This window comes from Rhipicephalus sanguineus, chromosome 1 (genome assembly GCF_013339695.2).
Source record: "Rhipicephalus sanguineus isolate Rsan-2018 chromosome 1, BIME_Rsan_1.4, whole genome shotgun sequence".
In the NCBI taxonomy this organism is placed as follows: Eukaryota; Metazoa; Arthropoda; class Arachnida; order Ixodida; family Ixodidae; genus Rhipicephalus; species Rhipicephalus sanguineus.
In genome coordinates this window covers 253,008,678-253,029,708 of record NC_051176.1, presented here as the reverse complement: position 1 = coordinate 253,029,708, position 21,031 = coordinate 253,008,678, and the positions used below count along the sequence as shown (strand labels likewise).

Below are 21,031 nucleotides of genomic sequence, written 5' to 3'. Positions count from 1 at the left end.
AGGGCTCACACTTCCGGAACCCATTAGTAAAATCTTTTCTGCCTCTTTGATTTCACTTGTAAACTTGTGACCACTTTTGCTGATTTGTGGGCAGCTCATGCGTCAATTCAAGGAAATTAAAACAGCCTTTAAATGACGCGAGGAGAACAAAAGCTTTCTCCTGCATCTCATTTAAACCATTTTCAAGGAATATTATAAGTCATCAATGTACCGAAAAGCCTTTACCATGCCCTGGCCGTCCAAACAATCCAACACTGCACTAATTCAAATGCGATGCAGGAGAAAGGTTTTGATCTTCTAACGTCACTTACAGACTGTTTTAACTCCCTTGCATTGAGGCAAGAGCTGCCCACAAATAGCACTCATAAGTTTCTTGACACTAACATTGTTTTTCAACCTGACGAAACCTGTTGATGATATATGAACCACGAAGCAAGCCGATTTTGCCTTATGCCTCAGCGCATTCTAAACATGTGAAAAGAGGAATCGTTAACACGCGTTTTATTATTTTTTTTCTGAATGTAGTCAAGAACTGTCTTCACCAGATGAACCTCTGTTATGAATCTAAGGGATTGCCACAAGCAGGGTGCTCGATGCATGCACAGTGTACCTTGCTGAATCACTGCTGCGATGGATGCGCACACTGAATAACTGTTCACATGTCACATCACTTGGCACATAAAAAAAAATGCTGTCATTCCGTAGATTCATTAATCCCCAAGGGAGTATTTTTCTGTCTTGGTTACTGCACAACTTCTTGGAGACCATAACATGGTAATATATATGCCAACTCGCATCCCCTGCATTACACAATTTCTGTCACACTGCTCACAATCACTCGCCATGGTATGGCTTAGTGGCTAAGCTGTCGCGCTGATAAGCTCGAGAATGCGAGTTCAATTCCCGGCCACGGCTGCTGCAGTTCGATAGAGGCGAAATGAAAGAACACGCTTGTACTTAGATTTAGGTGCACATTAAAGAACGCCAGGTGGTCAGAATTAATCCGGAGTCCCCAAGCGCATCGTGCCTCGTAATCATATATCGTGGTTTTAGCACGTGTAAAATGTATTTTTCAAGTTCCCAATTTCAGAATTCCCGTCAACAAGAATGAATGGATATTCATTCTTGTTGTATTCACGAAGTAAGCCAACTGTAGCCTACGTTACGGAGGTCGATCTTACGGTAACGAGCTCATACGTCGTTCGCGCCATGATTTCACAAAAAAGCGCTCGCGCTTGATGACGCCAGGACTACGTGTGAGACGCCGCACTTGCGTCTCCCGACCGCGTTTCGGAAAATCCAGGTGCAGATGTCCTGAAGGGGTCGTGTTTGACGTCGTGTTATTGATCTCTTAAAACTCACAGGGTCCCTTATGCATTCACCTAAGACGACTCGAAGGCGAAAGCCATCTTCTTTTTCTTCTCAGTCGATGCGTTGATCCTGTCCCGCCACCCTGCGAAAGCTTTGTGCACCTAGCGTGGTTTTTCACTGCCTCCGTGATCGGCACACCTTTGATGTGATGTGATGACGGCATCATGTGACGTTACGTCGCGTGACGTCATGATGACGACACAAATTTCAGCTATCTGCGACGTCATGCTGACGTCATGTGGTGACGTCATCATGTGACGATTTTTTGCCCCACTCGTGCTGTGCCCGACGCCGCGGGACGCCGACGCCAACGGTCAATCTGCGCTTTTAATGAGGCATCTAAGGCTTTCGCCTTAATTAGGTTTTCATGATGGCTATCGCCACGAGTCCGGAGAAGGAAGCCACGTCTAATTTGTCCGCATTGAAACTGAAATAAACTTTTAGTCGCCTGGCGCCAATCATAGTTCGTAAAAGCGTTCCTAGCGAGTTTGCAAATCCTAGAGTCAGTGTATAGCCTGTATGATTTCTCTCTACGCTCCTTCAAGCCTTGCGTGCACCTCTTTGTAAAACTTTTAGCGACGCGAGTATACTGTGAGAGGGCCAAACTGTTTCGCTTCTTCGTTTGTGCATTTCAATGGCCTGTCACTCAAATTTCGCAATACACGCCTAAGTTGCAGGCTGCATGACTTAGGTCCTAAAATATCCGAGCTTTCTGATCTCTAAAATTCTTGTGAGCCAACTCAGAAATATACTCACACCTTCCTGACGTCGTATGTATTCGCGTCACGCCGACCTCGTTATAAAGGGCCGGCGTAGCAGAATCTCGACACCGCCTTTCACGGTGTTTGCTGCTAACCTTTTGCAACTACACATTTTGACATTGCAACAGTTGTCGTCCGCGAAATTACGCGGACGACGACGAGTGAAACAGAAGATACACAGCGCACTGTCTTGTCTGCATCGATCACTCGTTTCGTCATCTGCCCAACTAGCTCATCTAAGGACTTTTCACGAGCTGTCCTTTCTGTACCGAAGCCTTAATGCGACAGATCGAGCACTCCAACCAGGCCTTGCGATTGTCTAATGCAGACATGTTAAAAACTATTAGTGAGGATCGAATCGCTGACAATTTTAGTTGTGCGATATAACGTGCATGCCTTCAAGAACGAATATATAGAAGGCACACAGGGGGATCAATATCGATCGCTACGCGGAGGTTCTTTAAAGAGCAGCAGTAAGGAGGCTGTGGAGAGCGTACGATGTTTGCAGTAGAATTTATGTTCGCTTTTCAGGAAACGCCTGAAATGCTGAGACTTCGAGATACCTAAATACCATGCCTATCCCACGTGCTGTAGTACTAAGATTAGCTTATTAAGTTTTTATCGATTTTTGCTAAGAACTGTGTCCTTGTTTAGCGTCCATTTGCAGGTACAGAACCGCACGACCATGCTCGACACATTTTTCATCATCGAAACGCCTCTCTCAACATAAGACTTCTGGCTTTCGATCGAGCGTATCCCACGCATCACGACGACGGCGTGACTACAATGGCTTGTTGACGTTGCAGCTCACGTCTGCGCTTATAGGTGCGCCATCTGCGGCTCCGGGGCGAATCGGCTTGCACTATATCCGATGCTTGCTTTCACTATTTCCGGTTCCGGTGAATCGCTCAAGTCAGCCAGAAGCCGGAACCCGAAAAATGGGGAGGAAAGAGGCAAGTGGAGAATCGCTTTAATAAAAAAATCTAAGAGCCACAGCGGCTACCACTCTGTAAAAGATGGTGTTTGTATATAGCCCTATAGTTGTGGCGAAGCGCCGCATCTTAATCTAAAACAAAAAAAGTGCCTTTGGATAGCCCCGATCCGTCGGCACATCACGCGGAGTATAGAACACACGAAAGAAAATGCGGGCGCCGCCTCATCTCGTTCAGACCGTGAACAACAAGATGGGGGACCCTCCAGACTTCAGGGACGCAATCTCTACGAGAAGCCTGTTGCGCCCCTCCAGATCTGTGTAAACCTCGAGGGGCGAGGACAATCGCCACTGGAAGCCTAGCATTTTTATCACCAAGCGCCCTCCCACACCTCCATTTAGCTAATAAAGCGACACGCGCCGTTCCTGTAAATAACTATGCGTTCACTGTACTACGGTTCCCGCAAAGGCTCCCCTCTACGATGTAGAAATGTTGCTACAAGAAAGATAAAAGGCGCCTTGTAGACATAACGATTCGTGTAAACTGTACCTGAAGCACCTAATCGAAAAGCCACTTCTGGTATCGCTAAGTAGGGACGCTGAGTCATTCCTTTCAGTTTTCCGCACGGCGTTTGTCCGACACAGAATGTTACCTTTTAATGTTTGCAACACTACAAGTTAACGTTTATCGCCCCGCCACGGTGGTCTAGTGGTTATGGCGCTCGACTGCTGACCCGAAGGTCGCGGGATCGAATCCCGGCCGCGGCGGCTGCATTTTCGAGAGAGGCGAAAATGTTTGACGACCGTGCACTTAGATTTAGGTGCACGTTAAAGGAGTACTGACACGAATTTTAAAAATTTTCGGACTGATGCTCTAAATAAAAATACTGGTGTCGAGAAACCTAAAACGAGTATTATGGTGCCTGGGAATGCACCGTATATATTTTATTTATCGCTACCTTAAAAAGACACTTTCGGTTTCGATATCAAGGGGGCGGCTTCTCGGTGACGTTTCATAGCAATGTGACGTCACGGGGATACAGAAACTCACGACGTACTAGCGGCAAATCCGTCATCTGCCAGTGGTGCACATAAACAACGATAAGTGAACTGTCATCCAGAGACCCTGACAGTGATTTCTACGATATAGGCTGCATGCGGGATGCAGAACTTGCAAACTCGGGGGAACTGTCTTGACTCGTCGGGATAATGTCCATTGCACTGTGGCTGGCTTGCAGATGCTCAGTGACGAAAACTTCAAAGTCAAATTAAAATATTTTATACGTGTTCTCCGACTCCGGTGTGTGGACATCGTTGACACTGCATACCAAGGAAACCAAAAATGTCCCTTTTGCGATGTCTCAAAATCGTGTCAGTACTCCTTTAAAGAACCCCAGGTGGTCGAAATTTCCGGAGCCCTCCACTACGGCGTCTCTCATAATTATATCGTGGTTTTGGGACGTTAAACCCCAGATATTATTATTATTAATTTAACGTTTATCTCAGCTACTCAAGCTGTTACAGAAGTATAGTCGGCTGAGCAGCTTTTGAAAGAAAAGCTTGGCAGTGAATGTCGTTCTCTTTATTTGCGTCGACATTAAAGGTGAATTTTCCACAACCAGTTTACTATAATAGATAGCGAATTTTTTCGAATACTCTTTAATTAATACCAATGCAAGGCCTGAAAAAAAAAGGAAAAAAAAACAGCAAACCTACTTAGTTTCTGACCACCTAGTGCGACGACTGCTTTTCGGTTTTACCACGGTAGACCAAACAAGTTGATACAGAGCCAGCGCGGTGTATTATTGTTCCCATGCAAATGTTCTGATCGTAGCATAAAACCGTCCCTCGCCGCTATCTGACACTGTGTATTTCTTGTCTGGGCACCATGTGTACTGAGTGGCGTGACAAGTTGAGTTATCGAGCGGCAGCAGCGTTAAATGACACAAACGCTGTTGCAGGCCTGTTTTACTCGCATGAACACTCAAGGGCGTGGACTTCGAATATCTGCATATCCGCTCTTCATTGTTTTAATAGCACGAACAGAAAGAACTCGCTGCCTCTATATGGACATCAATGCATACATACACGAAGTGACTATTACTGCTTTTAATATAATACTACTCGACCGAATTTTTCAGTTCTAACACTATATACAGGGCCTGTCCTAAAAGTAATGGCAGTGAATTTATTGTGACTCGACTGTACGTCGGAGCGAGGCCTACCCGGTTGAAACTGGTAGTGAGGGATCCCAGCTAAGCAGCGCTCCGTCGCTGTGCTCCGAGCATCGGAGAGTGTAGGACGGGCCTGTCCGTGAGAGTTTGTTTGTGCTCCGAGCATCGGAGAGTGTAAGACGGGCCTGTCCGTGAGAGTTGTTTTTTGTTCTTGTGTAAAGGAAAATGCAGCGCTCGTGAGAACAAAGATTTGCGATCAAGTTTTGCGTGAAACTTCGCAAGACCGCTGCGGAAACTTTTACTATGATCAAGACTGCTTACAAAGAACATGGCCTATCAGATCGGCAAGTGTTTCGGTGGCACAAGGCCTTTTTGGAAGGCCGGGAAGAGGTCGACGACCGCACCGGACGGCCATCCACGACCACCACGGCTGACGATGTGACGCGAGTGAGGCAACTGTTGAACTCAGACCGCCTATTAAGTGTTCGTTTAATGGCCAACATGTTAAACATTCGGCAAGCTTTATGTGTGTGTCCTTAAACAACTGAAATGTTGGGTTCAACGCATCGGGCCGGACGTCGCGGACAACTGGAAGTTGCAGCACAATAATGCGCCTGCCCACAGTGCCTTCATCGTCACCGACTACCTGGTTAAAGCAGGGATGCCAACGATCCCCCAGTCTCGCTACAGCCCGCACTTGGCTCACCCCGACTTTTTTCTGTGTCTAAGCCTCAAAACACACGAGAAAGGCGAGAATTTTGAGACAGTGCACGGGATCAAAGCAGCTTGCACCACAGCAATAAAGGCCATTCCGGAGGAGGCCTACCGCAACACATTCGAGAGCTGGAAGCCTTGCTGGAGCCGATGTATCGACGCAAAAGGAGACTATTTTGAAGATTTTTATACACTTGTAACGATAAATTCAATAAATGTTTTTTAAAGGATTTACTGACATGACTTTCAGGACAGACCTTGTGTACAGTAATTGTCATGCGGAACCACAACTTGGACATTCAGTGCTTGCAAACATTTTAAAATAGAACTCCTCTGGGGTGATTCGCTATAGAGTTGTAGACGCTGTAATCGTGGTAGAGATGCGATACCCGCGAATATATCGCAGCGCTATATACGTAAACATTCAGCCTCGAAACTAATGGGTTGCTGTGTCTTTGCCCAAGAATGAATGAATGAATAGGATAATTGGGCTAGTTGGTACCAGTTCATACTGGACAAGAGGGGGAAAGCGCACAAAAACGCAAGAACCGAGTAGACGACACAATTTGTGTCGTCTACTATCTTTCTGTGTTTTTGTGCGGTGCCATCCCCTCCACTATGATCAGATGTTACTCGTAAGGCATGCTTATGGCGTTGAACAGAGGGAGTCTCTACCCTTCGCGACGCTCTTGCTAAGTCAGATAAGCCGTGGAATGTATGTAGTGTTTTGCTGATGCTCAACGCAAGGCCGCGGCGGGATGGGATCTCACACTGTATACGATCACGGTAGAATGCAATACACACGGTGAACCACATGGGTCGCGCTGCAGCTTTCAGGACGTTCAATACTATTAATTTCTATATTAAGCTTCTCTGCGTGCACTAGCGCGTGAGAACAAGCCTATTTCTCTGAGAGTTTCGATTAGTCTTGTACGTAATCGATTACTTTTATTGACCTGTGTTTCTTGGTGATATTGTAATTGATCGTTGAGGTTTTTTTTTTTTTCACTCAGTAACGGTCGATGTAATTCAATAACATTTGCTGGCAGGTAAAAGCATTGTTCATAAGGATTACAGAACATACACGTACCGAATAAAAAACAAGAAGAGAATGGACAGAGTGCTGACTTTCAACTAACAGTTTATGAATGGGTTAGCTTGCATATTTATGCGAATACTCCATCGATATTATGACAAGATATCACCAAAAGAAGAAGAAATGAAGAAAAAATATGACCCACTTGACAACCTTGAATACGCCATAGCGTCACCCTCTTCTAGAAAAGCAAAAAGTAATCTCCTGTCAAGTGATAAAAGTTCATGTTCAAGATTGTGCATTATATCAAGATGCGTCACTGCTCGTTCCATCTTGCTATCAATAAATAAATAAATAAATAAAAACATCAGTTTTTATTATTTGACAGGAGATGGTCTTTTGATTTTCTACACAAGATTTCTGAGTTGGTCATTTTTTCTTTGTTTCTCCTTCTCTTGGTGATATCTTGTCTTATATTGATATGGTATTCGCATGAATATATGCAAGCTATAAAATTGGAAGGTAATCCAATTTAAACTTAATCAATTACGTTTGGTAATTCTTGAATTACTTCCGCGTGACAGTAATTGGTAACTGTAATCAATTACTTTTTTAACTGGAAGAATTGTCAATGTAATCGGCTACACTTTTTTTTTTACGTGTACAAGTCTGGTTCTGATTACAATCGTACGGTCATCTGGCTAAGTCCATTCAGAATAGACATGTAATCAAATTCACTCCCTGCGGTCGTGTATGCAGTATACTTTCCGGCAGCGTGCGTGCTGCACAAGTGCACGCACAGAAAACTCGCTTATGTTTATGCGTACGCTACAGTGGGCGAATGCACGCGCGTGACACAGCGAAGCGCGTCGACAAAAGGGCCTGAATACCGAGGGCTGCTCGGGGCGCTTAGAAATGTGCGCCCTGAATAGACAAATGCGCGCACTGTTCGGCGTCGTTCTGACGTGTCACAATAGGCGCAGTACAAAAAAAAAAAAAAAAAAAAAGGAGAGAGAGAGAGAGAAGAAAAAATAAAGAAAAACACGCGCGGCGTTATGGAAAAGAAAGTGACGGGGGCTTTCACATTCTTAGAACTTTCTCAGAATGTGAAAACGAAACACTAGTTGCACCCATAGCGATATGGAATGAAGCTCTGAGGCACAGTGCAACGGAGTTCTTGAATGTGACAGAAGCGCAAGAAGTCGCAGCCCAGCGAGCAGAAGCAGCCAAATGGGGCCCGGCCCCGACTAGAAGCGAACGTGACTCGCTCGTCTTCCCACGTCTAGACCGTGCATGCTTGGCAGGGCCATCGCGGCAGGACCAGTGGAGCAGGCGTCTCACCCTTTTTCACGGCCCTATATACTGCGCTGCTGCTCACGCGAACGGCGCAAATACGAAGTGGACGAAGTAGACGCGCAGCTCGCGCACTCAGGCACTTTTCTATTTTCGGGACCATACTGTTTGGACGTCACACGACCTTGACACAAAAGAAAGAAAAGTAGCATAATAAAAGCGATTCCTCCGAACATAGCTTTTAGGAACTCAAGGAGAAATGCGAAGGGCGATGCATAGCGAGAGTAAAACTATTGACTAACTTTACGAGATATCCTCGTGTACACCCATCGTATGAACTGGCGTATAAGTGACGCTGTATATAATTGCAAAACCCCATCAGGTGATTCAAAAAGATTGAATATACCCGCCGTAGTAGCTTAGCAGGTAAGGTGTCGCGCTGCTAAAGCTAAGAGACGCTGGTTCGATCCCCGGCCACGGCGGCCGGGGATTTCAATGGGGGAGAAAGGCTAAAACACCAATGTACTTAGATTGAGGTGCACGTTAAGGAATACCAGGTGGTCGAAATTAATCCGGACGCCCCCACTACGGCGTGCATAGTATCATATCGTGGTTTTGGCACGTAAAACCGCGTAAGTCATTGTTGTAAAGGATGTACTGTGTGTTGTGCGCGAGTTCATGATGTAGTGACCGCTCGAAAAGGTATGCTGCACCTATGGTTCAGTATTTCAGGTTCGTATTTGACAAATATTACGAGTATTTTCTCAGCTTACGTTCCCGCCCGAAGAATGTGCTTTTCAAATGTACTTTTAAATGAATTTTCGCCGGCTTCTTTTTTTTTTTTTTTTTTTTGAGAGGGGCGGTCGTTTTTATTGGTATTGAGGCGTATACCACATGGCTGCAGACCGTGCTCTTAAAACATGTTTCTAGAAGCCAGCCCTGCAAAGGCGATGTGATTATGTAGGAATAAGCCAGTAAACTACATACGGCGATGTGACTGTGTAGGGAGAGTGAGCGCATTTGATATTCCACCATGAATAGGATTAAACTTTGGTCATAAGTCTTACGCGGGCCCACGCGTTCATAAAATACCGCGGGACATGCGAGCGCGTGGCTACGCTCTGCGGATATCGAGTTCTGTCCTGCCGGCCGTGCATTGAACCATGATCTGCGCAGGCGCTGTGGCGCAGATCGTCTTTGTATCGTCTGCTGCAATGTTTTGGCGCGCCGATAGAAATGTTTGCTGGATATGGTTACGCAGTTGTACTCGGCTCGAGGGTGAGCAAGCGCCACATGCGCTACACAAATTCAAGGCTGGCCTGCCGCGAAAGGTGATATGCTACTGTAAGCAAAGCTCACTTCGCCGCAGTGTAGCGCTGGCATTGCGGTCCCAAGCAATGCAGTCACACGTCTAGCTGTCACTGCGCCTGCGCAAGTTTGCATCCATGCGGCGGCCGCGCTGGCTGGCGCTCCGCGGCGCCCACTGCCTGCCCCCAGTATTGCGGTGCACGCTACAACGAATAATACTGAAGACAATGACTAGGCAGGCATACGACGCAGCGTTATACTATTAGCGAATTTGCTAGCTTATCGTCAACTGCAGTCTCCACAGCGCGAAGAATGCAAGATACCCGACAAGGGCCTCCTATGTCCCTTCTGTCGTACCATGCACCCCGTACCCCAACTGGCTTCTCGTTTTCGTCACAGCGGCAGGAGAGGGACGCAAATTAATAAACAAAACAAACGCGGCTTGAGCTGTCGAGGCGTGCGCGTGACTTCGAACTTCCGACGCTAGCGCGAGTACACATTCTCTGGGAATGTGAGGAATGCAATCTTTTCAGATGAAGCTGCGGAGCGGTGGACGGCCGCGATGCGCAGCTCAAACCTGCAAGGTCAACTATGGGCCGTCTGGCAAGCCCGTGAGGCGGCGAGGAGACTGGGTCTCCGGAACTCCTCTGGGGTGGCCCAGGCCCAGTCCACGAATGTGCCGGAGTTCGCAATAAAGTTGTTACCACCACCACAATTTCACATATGCATGTCGATCGCCGTCTTAGCTCTCTGGTGAATTTGGTTTCACTAACCATTTATGGTAAACGTTGAAATCCGGGAAACAAGTGTGGCGTTTTTTTTTTCTTCTTTCTTTTTTTTTTTTCGTGCGCGCATTGGGACTTTTATTCTCAAAGCGACCACCCTGAGCCGACGTGTCTGGCGCAGCGTCTCTGAGCAGCTTAACAATATTTAGTGGTTCTGACACGTTATGAACAGCGCAAGACTCTGAAGAACAAAAGTAGCATAAATGAAAAAAGAGTGTTTCGATGAACCATACAAATACGCCTGAGCTGTTACGGACGACGTATCTCGGTTTCCGGATTAAATTTCACCACCCCATGATTTTTTTTTTTTTTTTCAGGTAAGCAGTCAGCTCGACTGCTGACCCGAAGGACGCGGGATCGAATCCCGGTCGCGGCGGTCGCATTTTCGATGGAGGCGAAAATGCTCGAAGCCCATGTGCTTAGATCTATAGGTGCACGTTAAAGAACCCCAGGTGGCCGAAATTTCCGGAGCCCTCCACTACGGCGTCTCTCATAATCATATCGTGGTTTTGGGACGTTGCTTTCTGTTGCTTACTTATTTGTATGTATCCATTTATGCCTTCATTCGCATATGCGGTAGAAAATCCAGCGTTACAGCTGCTGAGCAAACGTGGTAGGTTGAAAGCACGTTATTGTGCGCGTTCGGTGCACGTATGAGTAGCGCTAGTAACGCAGCCTATGTGAAGCCCTGCCATTATCAACTACAGCGTCGCCATGTAGTCGCCGAACAAGTTTCGGTCAGTCGGTTTTCAATGGTAGGCACATAAGCAGATAGGCTTACGGCGTGTAGGAGGTTTAGATACATCACCGAAGCGAGGTCAAGTGATCTAGATGGTTAGGTATGGGCTTCAGTTTTACGATTTTCAACGCATCTTTGAGATACGCTTGCATCACTAACCCCGGCGTTACGTGTATTGCGTGACCAGTCGCTCTAAATTAACAAGATGCCGCCACCCCTCTTTCTGCACCTTTATTTTCATTCTGGTCGCAACAGCAACAACGGTCGTCGCGATGTCAATATCCACGGGAGATAACGATAATTAAATGCCCCGTAGAAGAATTCGACTGTGATAACGAAAATGTCAGGCAGAAACTATATGAGAAAGGTCGAATCAGAGCATCCTAAGGGCACGCCATCGCTGATTCTGACCTTGAACTGTAAGACTGGTTTCCCCGCTCTCCTCCTCCTCTGTCGCCAGCGTGATATTCTTTTCTTTGTGCGTGTGTGTGTTTTGTTCCACCAAGACTCCATCCTTTTTTTTTTAAATTTTGCTTGTGTATGTGTGTAGGTAATGTCAATGTCTGGAATGTCGTTCCGCCTGGCAAGTCGGCCTCTTCAGTGTCTTTCTTTTTTTTTTTCTCAGTTGCTGTTCGAGAACCTTAAAAGGCGCGTAGCAATGAATGAAATGTAACGGCGCTGCTACTCCATGAGCACTTTAATGGGCGTAAAAATAAGATATGAAAAAGAATACATGAAACTGATAAATTATATTAGTATCATCCAATCTGCGCGTTCAAAATGTGCCATTTTTGTAGGAACAGATAACGTTCTCCAAACTTGGCAGCTGATTAGCGTAGCATTTTTTTAGGCCTTAACACGACCGTGGAAGTGACTCTACGTATGTCGCTCAGGTCCTGAGATGAGAACCAAACACACGTACACTTTTGTGACATAGCATTTACACACTGCTATGACAATTTATTAGCCGTTCATAAGTATATCGTCGCCACCAACCATGAATTGCAGGATAATAGGCGGCATTCGTGGATATCTCACGACGCGAACGAACGTATGCAACAATCCATTACGCCACTAGAGAAATGCACTTTTTATTTTAGCTTTCATGCACTAAAGCGGCGCTCCGTTGCATTTCGTGGCATGATATGCGATTGCCTCAACATGCCACAAAGTGCGACCACGCCGCTTAGAAAAAAAAAAAGAGATTAGAAAGAAAGAAAAAGAAAAACGGAGAGCAAAAGAGAAAGTAGTTCCATTACCGCTTGCAGGGTTCTATAATTGGTGTCCAATATACACTGCCTACAACAATACGAGCCACAGAACGAACTCCTAGCCACATAATCACCGATTCAGTTCTCCACGCATTTGGGTCAAGGCTAAGAAAGGAACATAGAGGTCTTCACATCTGGCACCAAGCTGGCAACACGTTCCGCGAGTGGCGATGACAAGATGCAAGACCGTCGTCGGCCTATTTGGTTGAATGAGCCTGCTATTAAGATAGTCCTTGGTAGACCGATTTTCTCGCTCCTCTAAGCGGAAACTATGATGCAGGTAACCGGTTTGTCTATGTAGCCGCCGGACGCATGCCAGACAAAACTGTTTTCAACTGAAACGGCCAAGTGAGGAGCAAGCACAACTGTCATCCGCAGTTTGATTACTTCCTCATCTTTTGCAAATAGATATAAATGACATGGAAACCTAATAAAGGAAGATCAAGCAAGTACCAGAGGTATCAAATAGTAAAACGATTTGCGACAAATTTTAGCCATTCATGACATAAACGTCGTAGCAGTAGTTGTCAGTGGACATCTTGTACTGCTTCAAGGCTGTTGTTCGTCCAGACAGCCGTGGCCCACACCCACCCTGGGGAGCTGGCCATGAATCAAGGCACGCAAATTACACTTCCTTCTCTTTTATTTTCTTCTTCGTCATCGTCCTTACTTTTTACGTGCAGCGGACATGTGTTGTAGCTTAGAAACACATCTACCGGCTGTTGATGACATTTTCAACATTTGCAGACCGGTATCGTCAGAAAACACTAGACCAGGAGAAAGTCCGGGCTCGAAGAAGATGGAAAGTAGTTATCAGTGTAGCAGTATTTTACTTGCGTTCTGCTTCAGTGCTTTTCGAAGCTAGCTAGATCTCAAGCGCAAATAGCCGTGCCGCTTACTTACCACATTGAGGTGTAGGCGAGCGTCCGCAAACAGAACTTTTTGGTGGCACAGTAAAACGAAACTAAATGATAGCATCATCGCGACCTTTCATGCAAAAGCTCGAGAAGCAAGAAAAGCAATTTTAATTAATGAGAAAGTAACCACACACACTAAACGAAAAAGAATGTTACCTTTCTCACTTGAGTTGCTTGTCGTAAAAGCGTCTGTAATGTTTCTACAAATGTTGCTTTACTAGTGAGGCCGTGAGCGTGTACGGCTAGATTTAATTGTATACAACAGTCGTAGCTCCATGTGCCAAAACACGCCGCACGCACACGGAAGACGAAGCGCGCATTTGAGACGTTCTAAAGAAGAACGCCGCCGAGGCCAGGAATGTCAACACTCGTCACGCTACGCCGGCACGTGCGCATCGGTTCAGCGATCAGCCGGCATCAGCAGGTGATTCGCTTGGTGTTTTACCTCCATCCATGAACTACCAAGGTCGCGGTGAAGCCAGGTACGGACAGGACGGGCAAGGAAAAGCGAAACGGTAATAATCAAATCAGCTCGTCTCACCCCTCGATACTATTCTCCGATGACTGTCCGGGTACCTTGGCCATTTCGGAAGCGGCGTGGTCAGGACGTGGCAGTAGGACGCACAGACAGCGACGGATTTTCAGTCGGGACGCGTCTCTCCTCGAGCGATTAAGCGGGAGAGGGTCTCGGGGGAAGGGGCGCCGCCTCCTCGGCCAATCACCATGACCAGCGGCGCAGACTGTTGCCTCACGGTGCAACCTCTGCAGCGGCGGCGGCGGCGGCGGACGGCGGCCAGCTTCGGTGCGCTCTCTCCTCCACTGCTAATGGCTCCGATGACAATGGACTGCCGCTGGCCGGCCAAAACGCGCCACCCAACGCGATAAAAGTGCGTGCGCTTAACTGAGACGCACCTTTCCTTTCGCTTCCAAGATAATTCCCACTCTCGCTGTCTGCGTGTCAGCGCCGACGTCAAACGCGAGGAGGCCGGCGCCAATTTCCCGTCGGCGTTTCCCGCTTGAACACGACGCTAAGCGCGTGCTTGTGTTTCGTGGAGAAGGAGTGCCCAACGGCAACACAAAACCGCCGCTACGCAAAACGTCATTCGCTTTTTTTTATTAGTAAATACTGAGATACATAGGAATGTTGGCTGCCTCACGGTAAGGGCGTGAGAATATTTTCGTCTTTTTATTTTCTGGAATCCCATTATCAATAAACCGTACATTTTATTCATCACGATGATGCATGTTGAAGTACAGAAAGAAGGGGCAGGCAAAGAGAAGTTTTGCTTATAATGGGAGTTACCAGAAGATCGACGAAAACCACAAAAGGTGGAGGCAAAATCTGTTAATGTATGCAAGCGTATATAGTATAGATGCACCTGGAATTGTGTACTGCGTAGTTGACGTACGCACGTGCAGAGTGCAGCCCTAGGATTCGAGCTTCGCCTTTAGACTGCAAAACCATTTAGGGCTTTCGTGACTCTTGCTACTCGGTACATGCCTTTTCAGTCTTTGCGGGACAGCGCGAGCAACAAACAGCTCGATTCGCCTGTGGGTCCTGTGCACTTCCGAAGAAGTGCAGAAACGGTACTGGAGCACATGCTTAAGAGAGGAGGGCAGGTCAGGAGAATACAAGCAGAGTCCATGATGTGCGACAAGACAGGAAGTGAGAAAGTATCGGATCGGTGGACACATCGACGATTGACTCTTGAACGACAGACAGCGTTGCGTCGTCGCTTTTCTTACTTTTGCCCGTGTCTGTTCTTGCGCTGTTTTCATGCCCTTACGTTGAGTAGAACGATAGATGATGGAGACAGTGGTGAACGCGACGGAAAGAAAACTGGAGATAGAGGAAAGGCAGGGACTTTAACCAGTTCAGCATAACCGATATGCTACCCTGCACAGGGTAAATTGTTGGGAGAGATTGAAAGAAGAGTAAAGAAAGAGAGAAAGAAAGGGGGAACACACACACACAACTTCACAGAGCAGAGCGGCAGTCTTGTGCAGTATACGGCGTCATTACGAGTCTGCAGCCGCTCGTTCAAGTCTGTTGTCCTCAGAAATTTCAACAATACCTTGGTTGCTGAATCCTCGATGACTTTTCAAGATGACATTAGAGGATAGTTGCTGTTGGTCTGTTGTCAAAGCGAGCGATAGCGATTGCGAGTGATTGTATCTGCACAGTATAGCGAGGATAGTCGCAGAAGATATGCTGCAAAGTCTCCTCGATACTCGGCATAGCAGAGTGATCTGCTATGCCGAGAAATTATCTGGGAAATCCAAGCAGGATGGAACATTTGGAAGGATATTTCAAGAATCCCACCCGAAAAGAAAATAACAACCGAAATGGAACGCCAGGTGCTCGCGTTACTGGCACGAGAAACAGAAATGGAAACGCCGAGGCACCGAACAAAGGGTGTTGAGTGCCGTCCTAGAGTTGCAGCTGCAGTTTGTTTGATGTCCACTGTAATGAGATCGGCCCTGTTTTTTCTCACCACTGCGGACGTTGTAAGAAACGCAGGTGTACACAAGCTGAACGCACGGATCGTGTTCTCCTAGCGATCGCGTGAGTCCACATCGATGATATCACGCGCCAGGTTCATTTTCTTGATAATCACGGGAGTCAGGTGCACTACTGCTCGCCGTGCCTGATGTGTCAGTGTAGTGCGCTGCCAACACGACTGCTCAACTGCGTCACACAATTAAAAATAGCGTTCTTTTGCTTCGTTTTCGGCTTTCTCCCGTGACTGATTATAGATTATATTCTCGCGATTTCTACTAAACACATTTTTACATGTTGAATTTTTTTTTGTTCGTAGGACAATTATTATTTTTTTTTATAATGGCAGTTAGAACACATCCCTTCTTTCCAAGGTCTGTAGTACTAAAATTTATGTTGCTGACTTATTTACACAATTTTTAGCGAGGCAAGCTACCACATTTGTGGAGGATGTTATAGGGCTTTCGCTGAAAATTGAGCGTCTGATATTTCCGCTCGAAATCCAGGTCAGTGAATTCTATCTTACGTTGACTCATTACTATAGGCGAGCTTCAGTGAGCGAGAGCGGATGTGAATCTCGGTCTAGGAAAGTTCGATTGGGTGAGAATGAGAGAGAGCCCCGAGTTTGAGCGTATCGATAGATGAGGCAATCGAGGTCCTGATGGTGCTGAGTCATCAAGTTCAAGCAGAGCGGACGAAAATCTGAGTCGGAGTGAGCCAAGGTGGATTCGAGTGGACGACAGCTTGAGTAGTGAGTTGCTCGCGTGAGTCTGTGAGGTTAGTGACATCCGCGCGACACGTGAATTTGTTTTTTTTTTTTTAACTGGTGAGCTTACATGTCGGAATAATTAGAATATGTGCATATGATCACTAAAATATCTGACTATGAACAGAAGGGGTGTCCGCTGGACCTAGTAAGCTTGAGTGAAAGCATGTGAACAAATATTTTTTTTTTTTACTTTTTGGGAGATCCACTGGGCTTGAGTTTGAAAAAAATCTGGCAGATCCCACGCACTGTGGCAATCGATGTAATGCGAAGCAGCCAGCAAAGAACTGCATACATCGCCTTGTTGACTTTGAGCCAAATGCCCCGCCACGGTGGTCTAGTGGTTATGGCGCTCGACTGCTGACCCGAAGGTCGCGGGATCGAATCCCGGCCGCGGCGGCTGCATTTTCGATGGAGGCGAAAATGTATGAGGCCCGTGTGCTTAGATTTAAGTGCACGTTAAAGAACCCCAGGTGGTCGAAATTTCCGGAGCCCTCCACTACGGCGTCTCTCATAATCATATCGTGGTTTTGGGACGTTAAACCCCAGATATTATTATGACTTTGAGCCAAATGAAATCATTCATGCCATGACATCTAGTTCGCCATATATCGCATGTTTACCATGCACGCATGCATCCACAATCTGGTATACGCCATGCTAATGAGACGTATATTCTGGTATGTACAATACGTGACCTATCGTTTATGTTAATCACGCACTCGTGTCATGCCATACCAGCTTTGGTATATATCCAGTTAACAAAACGGCCAGAAGTGCACCATGATAGTGTCATGTCAATCATACCGTGCATGACATGCATAACACGATTCGCATGTTAGGATCTGTCATTTATGTTCGTCATGCAGTCACATCACGCAATACCTATTTTGGTGTATATCAAACGAGCAAAATGGTCGCGAGTGCACCATGAGCGTGGCATGTAAATCATGACATACATGACATGCATGTCATGGTTTCCATGTTACCACCTGTTCATGTTTTTCATGCAGTCACTTCGCGCAATACCAATTTTGGTGCATATCAATCTAGCGAAACGGCCAGGAGTGCGCTATGAGCGTGGCATGTAAATCATGTCGTACATGTCATGCATGTCACGATTTTCATGTTACGAGCACTCATTTACGTTCGTCATACAGTCGCGTGGCGCAACACCAATTTTGGTGTAAATCAAGCTAGCGAAACGGCCGCGAATGCATCATGAGCAAATCATGTCGTACATGACTTGCATGTTATTATTTTCATGTTACCACCTCTCGTTTACGGTCGTCATGCAGTCGCGTCGCGCAATACGAGTTTTCGTGTATATCAATCTAGCGAAACGGCCGCGAATACACCATGAGCGTGGCATGTAAATCATGACATACACGACATGCATGTCATGGTTTTCATGTTACCAACGGTTATTCACGTTCTTCATGCAGGAATATCGCGCAGTACCAATTTTGATGTATATCAATCTAGCGAAACGGCCGCGAGCGCAACATGAGCAAATCATGTCGTACATGACTGGCATGTCATGATTTTCATGTGACCACCTCTCATTTACGTTCGTCATACAGTCGCGTCGCGCAATACCACTTTTGGTGTATATCAAGCTAACGAAACGGCAGCGAATTCACCATGATCGTAGCATGTAAATCATGACATACACGACATGCATGTCATGGTTTTCATGTTTCCACCTGTTATTCATGTTCTTCATACATCACATCGCGCAATACCAATTTTGGTGTATATCAATCAAGCGAAACGGCCGCGAGTGCGCCATGAGCGTGGCATGTAAATCATCTCGTACATGACATGCATGTCCTAATTTACATGTTGCCACGTGTCAGTTATGTTCGTCATACAGAAATGTCTCGTCATACCAGTTTTAGTATATATCCATTCATTTAAACGGCCGCGAGCGGCCCGAGATTATTTCATGCAAATCATGCTGCACATGACATGCGTGTCATAATTTGCACGTTAGGCCCTGTCATTATGTTCGTCATGAGCTCTTGTCACATCATACCAATTTTGGTATATGTGAAACTAACGGAACGGCCGCGAGTCCCAAGGCCGTGGAATGTAAATCATGCTGTTCATGACATGCATGTCATGATTTTCATGTTATGAGCTGTCATTTATGTTCGTACTACGGTCATGTTATGCCATACCAATTTTGGTATACATCCAATTAACGAAACGGCCAGGAGAGCACAAAGTCGTAGGCGGTTAGATAGATAGATAGATAGATAGATAGATAGATAGATAGATAGATAGATAGATAGATAGATAGATAGATAGATAGATAGATAGATAGATAGATAGATAGATAGATAGATAGATAGATAGATAGATAGATAGATACGCTAAAAGTCGCAGAAGTTCGCTAAGAAATGCTTCGCATTTAAAATCCTTGAACGCGGGCCGTCTCCGGAGCCAACGTTTCTACAAACGGACTTGCCTTCTTCAAGGCTGCAACTGCAAGAACACAAGTCCGCTTGCCTAAAAGTTGGCTCCAGCGGTATCCCGTGCTTAAGAATTTTTCATCTCTTCAAGCTTCCATCTACCCCCGAACTTCTGCCTTACTTAGGCTAGAGTTTAGTCTCTTATAAACATCTGTTCAACACAGGAATTCACAAAGAATGTCAGCGTATACGTAGCGACCGTCTGTCGCTTTTCTCTCTCTCTCCTGTAAGAGTTAATTCCTTGCCTCTGCTAAACAAAGCTCCTAACAAATACTTCAGTTCTTACGTACCAGGAGTGCAAGTCTTACTCCTCACTAAGCAGACGGGTAGCAAAACGTCTTGTAAACATTTTATGAGCTGTCTCCCCGCGAGCCATACACGGCCGCCAAGTGGTGCCAGTGCCATAGTGTTGCCGGCAGCCTGAATCCGAGTCCGAGGCACGACCAGTATAGTAAAAGAAAATCACGCAACAGCTGCTTTCATCGCGTGGTTTCGTCTTGCGACCGCTGTGGCAGTTTTTCATCTCTGCCTTTTAATGTGTGCACTGCTTACGCCACACGCTCTTTCGCGCCTTCGCTGGCTTGTTTCAACGGGACACTAAAGGCAGACACTGAATTACTATTAAGGCGATAGCCTTAGACGCCTCGTCAAACACGAAGAGTGACCGTCGGCGCCGGCGCCAACACGAGTAATGCAAAAGATCATCATCCCGTGATGACCTCACCCTGTGACGTCATCACGACGTCACAGATCGCCAAAATTTATGACGTTATAGTGACGTCCGACATTTATTGCAATTCACATCGCCGACAACGAACCAGGTTACTTACGTACTTGCGCCAGCGATGTAAGATATCATTCCTTGCAACTATCTGCTAGCTTTGAGTCATAGGCCCACATACACGGGCCATGCATACACAAATAGGACTGACAGTGCTGTGTGAAGAGAAAATGTCGCTGAGACCACCTGCGGGAAAATATAATAAACTTGGCAGACTAATTGTGTTTCTTTTTGTCTAAACTTGTCACAAATAGCAGCTAGCACCACGTTTTCAGAGCTAATAGATATAGCTGCTCTAATCCCGTTCTACATATACTGACTTCAACTGCTCGCTTCTATAAGCCGGGTTCTTGATTGCTTTTAAGGCGCGAGAGAACACAAGCACATGGAAGGACACGGGACTTAGTGTTGGTCTGAGTGATGCGTTGGACGCCGTGTAAAGCTAGATCGCGTCATCTTGATTTAATATTTGTCTTTCTACCTGTCGCGATTACACAGTAGCCGACTAGCTGTGTTGCCGAGTTCACGGGCTCGATCCCGGCTGAAGCGGCCGCATTCTTGGTCGGGAGGAAATTTAAAAATGCTTGTGTGCTTAGTTAAAGGTGCACAGTAAAGAAGTCAAGGTGTTGCAACTGACTCCGGAGTTCCTAAGTAGTGCTTCATAACCTTTTTTTTTTTCTTTAATCAGGAAGAGCAAATAATCAGATTATAGTGTCCGCACGTGAAACCTCAGTATGTATGTTTATTATATGTTTAACTTCATTAAGCACTTAATGGACTGTTTCAGAATAACGCTTCCGTACATTACACATTAAACATTATACGTTACGTATTCGTTAAGTGCAAGAAGCCATTTTGGAGGAACGTTACGGTGCGCGTGCCTTCATGTCTATATATTAGATTGATGCACGGGAACGCGAATGTAAAGGCGGCGTTAAAAGGCAAGCTGTCACCTGGTGCCTCGTGCAAAAGAGGTCCAAGCTAGGACAACCCATTAGCAACCAGCCCGCCGTTTCTTTGCCAACGTACGCGGGAATCGTCGAGTGGGAGAGAGTAAAGATTTATTTAATGATCAAAAGATGAGCTTGGTCTTGATGCTTCAGGAAGGCGTCGTCAGTCCGTCATCGTTTGAGTGCGAGCGGCGTCAATAGCTAGTCGATGTTTGTCGCCTAGGCAGGTGCTCGCCAAGGCTTTCTTCCAAATTTCA

At 46.2% G+C, this 21,031-nt stretch overlaps 1 protein-coding gene across 1 annotated transcript in view; it reads right to left on the bottom strand.

Moving 5' to 3' along the window:
* Positions 1-14,076, bottom strand: part of LOC119377889 (purine nucleoside phosphorylase) — a 29,505-nt gene extending 15,429 nt beyond the window's left edge. Inside the window, exon 1 of the mRNA XM_037647184.2 lies at positions 13,842-14,076. Coding sequence (XP_037503112.1) covers positions 13,842-13,885 — 44 coding nt within the window. The 5' untranslated portion in view covers positions 13,886-14,076. The remainder of the gene's footprint in view (positions 1-13,841) is intronic.
* Between the last annotated feature and the right edge of the window lie 6,955 nt (positions 14,077-21,031).